The following is an 8,768-nucleotide window of genomic DNA, read 5'->3' on the forward strand; positions in this document are numbered from 1 at the left end:
TACCTGTACGGGGTGTGAGTGTACCTGTGTGTGGGGTGTGTCTACAGATGTACCTGTACAGGGTGTGAGTGTACCTATGTGTGGGGTGTGTCTACAGGTATACGTGTACGGAATGTGAGTGTACCTGTGTGTGGGGTGTGTCTACAGAGATACCTGTATGGGGTGTGAGTGTACCTGTGCATACCTCTGAGCATTCAGAGAGCAAAGCTATGAAGATTTCTCAGCCATGTCTTTAAACTTGGGGACTAAAGATCACAGTGTCAGGAGACAGCTAACTTAACTGACGTGTATCAGTTTTTACCAAAGACACTGTTCTATACCTATTGTGAAGAGTAGTTACAGGAGTCTCAAAAGCTCACTGATGGACATCTAAGGTGCAACTATTGGTCTCTCTCTACCTGAAGCAAAAAAGAGTGAAAAAATGAGACACGAGGAAATGAAAAGTCCCAAGAATGGATGGCCCCGACGACCCCCAGCCACCCCCAGCCTCCACACAGAGACTACACCCAGACAGTGCCTGCTGACCACTCAGAAAGGGATCACAGTAGGACCCTGGACAGAGGGGAGGAAACCACAGAACAAAAGTCACAATCATGACAAAGACCAGGCTTACCGGTCGGTCTGATCAGGACTGGGGGAGCCCGAGATGACGGCTCTTAGACACCTTGGAACAGAAGCCACTCCATGACTCAACTTTAACCCAAAATACACAGGCCCATAAATAGAACAATACATTGGGAGGAACTCACTCCTTAGAACAATCAACCAGCAAGATCAAAGGGGCGCATGTGCCCAGGGATAAAGGTCAGAAGGCAGGAAGGAGGAAAGGAAACAGGGCACGCATGGAGGACATGGGAAGAGTGCCGTGCCACGGGAGGATGGCAGTCAATGTCATGGACGTGCATGAACGGCTCACTGGAAACCAGTGCGCTTCCTAAGCTTGCACTTAGATCACAACAAGAAGTTTCAAAACCAAAGAAGTTCTGTATGGACGCTGACTTACAGTTCAGTAAAGCTACATTTTACAGGCAGAGCCTTGAGGCAGGAAGCAGGCCCCTTCCAGCAGGTGGCTGTACCCCTGGGGTCAGTCTTGGGGCCACTGGGAGGGCAGCACTGTGGGGTCCCCATCACCACCCTGGATGGTGCTCTGTGAGTGGGCTCTTTCTACCTGTGCAACCATCAGTTCAGGCTGCCATCACCCTCCCGGGCAGCAGGGGTCAGCACTTGTAGGAAGGTTTCAGAAGCAAATGGCAGCCCACCTGAAGGGTCAACGAGGAACACACCCATTTTTTGCTCTTCCTCCTAGAACCCTCTCCTAGGCATTTTTTTCACAGCAACAGCCCAAGGGGGGGCTCATCACTGCAGTCTCTGTAACAGCCCCGAGCTGGAAATCCACCAAGGGGCAGCCGCGGAAGGTGGGAAGGCTGCATATGGGAGGAGGGTGGGCCATGAGCTCCGGACAGCGGGCCTGCCGGGGAGGCCCTCTACACAAGCGTGAATGTCGGTACCGCAGTGCTGAGTGAACCAGTATGAGGCCCTACCACCGGCCAGGGTCAGGGGTCATGCAGCTTCCCTGCCGCGGCCATCATGTCCCTTCACCAGATGACTCTGCCGGTCATCATCACGATCACAAGGTCCAAGCACCGGAGGCAGACTCCCCCTGGCCTGCCTTGGTCCTGGGGCTCAAGGTTCATGTGGGAGACACATATATGTACAGCACATGTGTGCACATGCCTCGAAGTAGTGTGGAGCAGTTAGGAGTGTACGGTGCGTGCCGAGACTTGCCAAACTGTCTGTTCTCAGCAGAGCTGTGCCATCAGGAGGTAAAGGATTAAGCCAGAGACCCACCCTACCCAAAAGCTCCTCCCTAGGGGTTCTGTGACAAGTGGAAGGGGAGGCCGGGATGGGCCATCAGGGGACTGGACAGGGCTCTGCTTGGTTAGGAATCCAGAAGGACATGAGGTGGGAGAGGTCACTTGCTAGAGAACCTTCTGGAATATTCGAGCATGGAGGCTTCTGGCCAAGCCAGGCCCCCGTGGCTGCATCAGTCTCCCTTTCAGCTAGGTAGCTGGCACCCAGCAGGCTGGCGGTCACCCGGCGAGGGTGCAGCCCCCACCCGTCTCACCTGCAGCTCCTTGTCTGAATACTTCTGAGGGTTCTTGCTCCCTTGGCTTTTTTTACGTAGCTTCTTCAGTTCACCCTGACATTTGTCCAGGGCGTCACCCTTGCTCCTCTGCTCCGTCTGGTATTTCTTCAGCGCAGCCTGCGGGTTAAACCAGAAGCAGCGCAGAGCTATCAGAACTATGAACCTCCACCTTCCGGTGACAGGCCCTAGGACACAGGGACACTAAAGACCAGGAACCTCCCACCTGGAGATGAAACCCGACTTCAGGAAAACCCCCAAGGGAAGGAAGATCTAAAGTGGATCAGAGCTGGCCAGAGAAGAGGCAGGTGAGGGCAGAACCCACAACATCAAGTTGTTCTGACTAACAGCGACCACATTTAGGGTGTCCCAGACCGCATTTAGGGTGTCCCTAACGGGTGGTGTCACCAATGGGCAGCACTCAGGCACCACGGCCCAGGGTGTACTTACACTCAGATACCGTGAGTCCAGCTCCACCTTCTGCTCCAGTTGCATCAGCAGTTCATTGTGAAAAGACTTCAGCTAGAGACAGAAAGAAGAGGAGGGTCACGTCAGACAGCACAGCCCAGGACCAAAAGATGGCAGTCACCACGGCCCCTCAACATGGGCACTCAGAGCAAACAGCCGGGTTACCGACAGCACAGTGCAGCAAAAGGCCCGAGGCCTTAGGCGTGGGACACAGCCCAGCAGCCAGAGACCTCCTCTGCTGTGCCACGCAATGGCTTGGGAAGGACCCTCACTTTAGCCCAGGGCTATACTTGGCAGGCCCCAAATGGGGGCTCACGGACACTGTGCCTGCAGCATGCAACTGAGCTCATCCTGGGAACAGTGGGCCTCCAGTTTGCTCCAAGGTGGTCCGTCCTTACAGCGGAAGCTGCAGCCTGGAACCTGAGATCTGGCATACTCTCACTCACTGCCCCCGACCCGGCAGGCAGCTAGTGAGGACCCGGGCTGATCCAGGCTGTGCCCTGACCCTCTCTGTGCGTGCCCCCAGCAGTGAACCCCCATTGACCCGAGCAGCAGGGGCTTGCTTACCATCTCCTCCAGCTGGTTCTGGATCTGCCTGTGGACCTCGGCCATCTGGAATAGGACGTCTCCTGGGGGCAGGGCAGCCGGAGAAGAAAAAAAGGGTCAGGGACTCTGAATTCCCCTCATCACCCACCTGTGTTGTGAGGGTCCCCTGCCCCAGGCAGGGAGGGGGGCAGAGGTGCTGCTGCTGCAATGAGGCATGCCCCAGTACGCAGATAACGCTCCGGTGGCCAGGACCCCAGAAACAAACACACAAGGGCAGGGGGTCCCCAGAGTCTCGAACAAGCTGACGCCGGTGACAAGGATGAAGACAGAAGAATCCCACGCTGACCTCCCATTGACCACTAACTTTACAGCATGCTCCTCCGGCCAGCACTACTTGCTGTGCACCACCTGCTGTGTGGCTGGGCGCTTTGGCCCAGTGAACAGGAGAGGATCCACCCGGGTCACTGCACGCACGTAGCCAGAGTCCTGCCTTGCTGGACACGAGGCATCTCTGAAGCTGGCATGGCCCCACTGACCACACTTACAGGATGTCTTCCAGGGGGAAGGAGAGGGAGGTGGTGCTGTCTCAGAGCCCTGAGGCAGGTCTCACATAAGGGACATGAGGCCTCCTGCCTGCCACGTTCTTCACAGACGGTGTGCCTGAGATGCAGTTAGGGACCTGTGCAGGCTGCCGGTGGCTCCCTAGCCAAGTGGGGCTTCCACACGTCCCTACCACCCCTGCTAGGACACGCAGACCTGCAAGGGACATGGGGCCAGGAGATGGTAGCGTCCTAGCCAAATGCACTACCCTCCCCTGCATGGTCCAGCCTGGAGCTGCTTCAGGGGCAGTGACAAGAGCCATCACCTTGTGTATGCCCTCTGTGTGTGCACATGCGTGTGGCTGATCATGCACACAGTGAATCTGAATGAACTTGACAGTGTACATGAGAAGCAGATCTGCGTGAGTGCATGTGTGCCTTGTGTATGTGTGTATGTGTGTACATGTGAGCATACATGTGGGTGTACTGTGAGAGTGTGCATGTGGTATATCTGTGTGCATGTACATGTGAGCATGTGTGTAGGTGTACTGTGTGAGCATGTGCATGGGGTGTATCTGTGGGTGTACATGTGTGTGTGTACATGAGCACATGTATGGTGTACTATGTGTGGTGTTTCTGTGTGGGTGTACACACATGTGTGTTGACATGGGTGTACATGTGTGAATGGATAAGTGTTGATGTGTGTGCTGAGTATGGGGTGTCTCTTCTGCTAGTGAACATGTGTATATGGAGTACACGTGTGTATAAGGTGTGTCTGTGTGTGAGTGAACAGGGCACGTGTGTAAGTATGTGTGGGGATGAACCTTTCCCCGCTGCCTCTGCTCACAGCTGCACTCACACCTGGCTAGACTGTCTGCAGGACGATGCTGGGAAGGGTTGACAAGGGTCTTGAATTCTGGCATACCTCCATGGAGACAGACCACTGGTATGAGGTGCACTGCCCACCTCCTAGCAACACAGAAAGCAGGCTCTCTAACTGCCTGAGGTTATGACAAACCTCACTAAATCTGGGTCAGGGACAGGGACACTTAGCCCCCTGTCTCTTGACAATCCCATGTCCACTTCAGGGTCTGACACCCCGAAGTCCAGGTGTTCAAGGAAGGGGCTCAGGCCAACAGGGCTGACACAAATGGGGGACAAGGGCATGGCCTCAGACAGATCCGAGGTCCTGTGATGAGGGGGACCCTTAGCAGGAGGTGGTCCTGAAGCCCACCAGCCAGATGGACTCCCAACCTGCAGGACGCTGCCAGTCACAGGAGAGAGGAGGTTACCCGGGCTCCCTGACCCCGAGGGAACCCCGGCCACCGGCTCACGATGCAGGCGGGTCTCAAGTGGCTTAAAATAGGACCAATTAGCATGAGATCCATCATCTTCTGTCACCGCTCCCAGCAGTGTCACTGTGGGTGGGGGTGGCAGTCAGCAGGTGGCCACGCCTTGTGAGTCAGTGGTGGCAGCCCAGTCACACCCAGGCCAGCAGGCCAGCTAGCCCCTCCAGGGCAGGAGGTCATGGTCATGAACTGCAAAGGATGGGATAGTGGGGCGGGGCAAGGGCAGGAGAGGGGGGTGCAGGAGGGACACCGGGCTACACCGTATCTGGAATGCGCACTGCATCCTGAGCCCTCCCCAGCGTGGTTGTGGCCTGAGTCACCCACATTTACTGCTCCCCAGTCTTTGGTTAAGAGAGAAAAGGTCCCTTTCTGGGAACGGGGGAGGCTGAGCACCCAGGCAGCCTACCACACGTTCACGTACACACACATGCATGTGCACACACATACATGCACACATGTGCACGTGCACCACACACACACACACAAACGCACAACAAAGCATAAGCATACACCTGCCATGGAGTGGCCTCCAGCCCACGGTGACCCTGGAGGACAAGGTAGAACTGTCCCATCACGTCTCCAAGGCTATAAATCTTTATGGAAACCAACGCGCACACCTTTCTCTCGCAGAATGGCTGGGGGGTTCAAACTTCCAATCTTTGAGGGAGCAGCCTAGTGCTTAACCACTGTGCCACCAGACTTCTTCAAATGCACACACCCCACCCCAGGGGACTGGTCATCCCAACACGTCCCTGGTCCAGCGTTCCTCCTCAAGTCTGTTCCACCAGAATAGGGTGGGCCCTGGAGATGCTCTGGACTCACACTCTGGGTGGGGAATGGTGACCATGGGGCGGGGAGGAGGCGCACGGGGGGGGGGGGGGGGGGGGCTTAGCCCAGCCCCCTCCCCACCCAGCCTTGACAGCAGCCCAGAAGGCGGCCCCAGGGAAGTGTGGTGGCTAATGAGGCTGAGAGAGAGGCCGGAGGGTGGGGACCCCGCCTCCACTGTCCTGCCAACTACAGACAACAAGCACAGTGCCAGGGGCTGCACGGCACCTCACACCCCCTTCCCACACCCATGGGTCCTCGCTACAGCTGCACGGCACCTCACACCCCCTTCCCACACCCATGGGTCCTCGCTACAGCTGCACAGCGCCCGCCCGTGTGAATGTGCAAAGAGCAGAAGGGCTGCCTCCCCCAGGGGCCATCAGTCTCCACTCCTGCAGCCAGGCTACCTCTCCTGGTACCAAGAGCCTAGCCCAGATGGCAGAGCAAGGGCTTGGGGGGCTGAGGTGCCGCCCACCCAAGACTGGGAGCTGGCAGTGAGCAGGTCTCACTACTGGAGTTGGAAGCAGCATCAGAAAGGCACAAATCGCAGTTCCCACAACCATCTGCCAGCAGGCACTGGGACCTCAGTAAGCATGGAGCACCTCAGCTCCAGGTCCAGCTGACTCAGGGCAGAAAGTACCCAAAAGCTCGGAGACAGCGCTGAGGAGTGAGACAATGTCCTGGCAGAACTTAAGCCTCCCAGCCTGGCCCCCTGCAGCTTACACCTGGTCCCATAAAGCGGGTCCCTCGTCCCTCGTCCAGGCCCCATCTGATGAAACGGGAGACCACAGTGCTCACTGCCCCCGGCCTCTCGGCCCCTAGCAGTTGGCTCTTGTTGATCAGAGAGAAGAAACCCAAGAACCATCTTTAAAGGTTGAATTCAGTGCTGCACTCACAAAAAGAGAGCCAGCCGTACCCATCAGCGCTACCCTTCCTCCTCCCGTGCCTCTGGTATCTACCAGTCTGCCTCCTGTCATAAGGCGGGTACTGGATCGCTCGTTTGTGTGACAAGCTCAGTGACTGGCCCGTTTCCCTCGGTGTCACCACACACACTCTCATCTCCTTCACACCTGAGTGACAGCCCACAGCACCACTTGGTATTGACCTCGGGTGGCTTTCACTCTGGCTGTTGTGAAGGGTGCTCTTTTGCAGAAGCGGTTTTATTTCACCCTGACATGTCCGACCCTCTACCTGCACACAGTGGGTCTTCCTGACAGATGCTCCTGAGGCGATCTCACCAGTTCATAGCCAGAAAACCCGTCAGAAAGTGGGGTAAACTGGCTCTTAGCACTGACCAAGCAGCTCCGTGTTACAGGTCGCTAGAGCTGTGAGGCAGCCCCATCTGTGAGTGGGGTTTTGGAGGCTGCGCTCCTCTCCCCCCCGGGCCAGGCCCAGCGAGGCGGAGAGACCCCCAGTGAGAAAGAAGACAGTGCTGAAGCCGAATGAAGGAAACGCAGGCACAGAGGGACTAGCTCTGTCGGTCTGTGAGACTCAGCATTCTCTCCAGCAGCTGGCTGTGGGGACACAGAAAAGTGTGGGCCTTTCAGGCACCAGCGTGGGCAGGCATCGAGCTGTGCTCCTCGGCCACCACTGACTTGGAGCTGGCTTCACCCCAGACCCCCAAACACAAACGAGTTTTGGGTCTGAAAGTTTGCTTCTCTTCTGATCCTATTCACACGCCCACTGCTGAAGACAGCCCTCAACAGGCCCTCCAGAGAGGCTGGGGCCAGGAGAGAGGTGCCCGTCCCACCTGAGCCTGAACCTGCCCAGGTAAGCGCTAGCCCAGGACTGAGCACCATGACAATATAGCCTAGCGTAAGCACCCACCTGTGGAGGCCAGACAGACAACGGGTACAGCTCAGGTTTTAATAGCGTATTACAGATGAACGAGAGGAAAACGGGTCCGGCAGCCAGGGGGGCGACCACGTGGGGCAGACACTGCGCACGAACACCTCAGCAAGGCCAAGCTCTAAGGCGGGTCCCTGAGTTCCAGGCAAGCAGGCCCCTGCTTTGAAACAGCTGCACCCCATTAGCAGATGACAGGAAAGATCACACCATGGATCCCCGGGGTGCTTCCAGAACTTCTAGATGACCAGCTGGTGGCAGGTGAACTACTCTCGGACCTGACGCCACACCGTGGCGGCTCCAAATGCTGGTCATGCTCACACATCCAAGCCATGCTTTAGGGGCAAGAGGGAAGGTTCCAGGAGATGTGGGAAGATGCCACACACCAGACTCTTTGAAAGTTCAGACGGGAAATGACAGTCCAGTGATTCATAAATGTGCGATGTGGCGTATGACTCTGTTTCCTCGTCAAGGAGGCATGGCCAGAGCGTTGCTGGGGAGCTCTGTGGATGTGACTGACATTTACCACTGGTTGACTTTACAGAAAACATTACTCTCCAGCTACCTGTCTGTCTGTGTGTCCCACTGTGGTGGCTGACATGCTAGTGTGATGCTGGAATCAATGCTGCCATTATTTCACATGCCAGCAGGGTCATCCATAGTGGTCAGCTTCAGCGGAGCTTCGAGACTAAAAGAGACTAGGAAGAATGGACTGGCGATCGTCTTCTGAAAATTAACCGGTTAGAACCCTGAGGATCACAGCAGAGCATCATCAGAGTGTGGGGAGGGGAACCTTGGATGGAAGACCCTCAGCACACAGGTTGAAGACAACAACCACACATAGGGTACTGGACCGGAAGTTCTCATGCTGCTGAGCTCGGGGTCACTGCAATGACCAACACATGGCCCCTCCGTATGTGATGGGGCTCATCCAAGCAGCTCCAAGAATGAAAGCTGACTTGGACATTGGCTACCCAAAATGGGGGTGGAGGGCTACAACGGCAAGAAGTGACTGGCTTACAAGCTTTCAAGAGGGAACCTAGATCCAGAGGG

General features: G+C 56.4%; 1 protein-coding gene across 3 annotated transcripts in view; it reads right to left on the bottom strand.

Annotated features, from left to right (window-relative positions):
- BAIAP2 (BAI1-associated protein 2) overlaps positions 1–8,768 on the bottom strand; it is a 58,046-nt gene that overhangs the window by 17,284 nt on the left and 31,994 nt on the right. For all 3 annotated transcript variants that reach the window (XM_006869514.1, XM_006869516.1, XM_006869515.1), the window contains exons 4-6: positions 3,179–3,240; positions 2,594–2,665; positions 2,126–2,263 (exon numbers count right to left, since the gene is read on the bottom strand). In XM_006869514.1, coding sequence (XP_006869576.1) covers positions 2,126–2,263; positions 2,594–2,665; positions 3,179–3,240 — 272 coding nt within the window. The remainder of the gene's footprint in view (positions 1–2,125; positions 2,264–2,593; positions 2,666–3,178; positions 3,241–8,768) is intronic.

The sequence above is a fragment of the Chrysochloris asiatica genome, unplaced genomic scaffold (assembly GCF_000296735.1).
Source record: "Chrysochloris asiatica unplaced genomic scaffold, ChrAsi1.0 scaffold00132, whole genome shotgun sequence".
Classification (NCBI taxonomy): Eukaryota; Metazoa; Chordata; class Mammalia; order Afrosoricida; family Chrysochloridae; genus Chrysochloris; species Chrysochloris asiatica.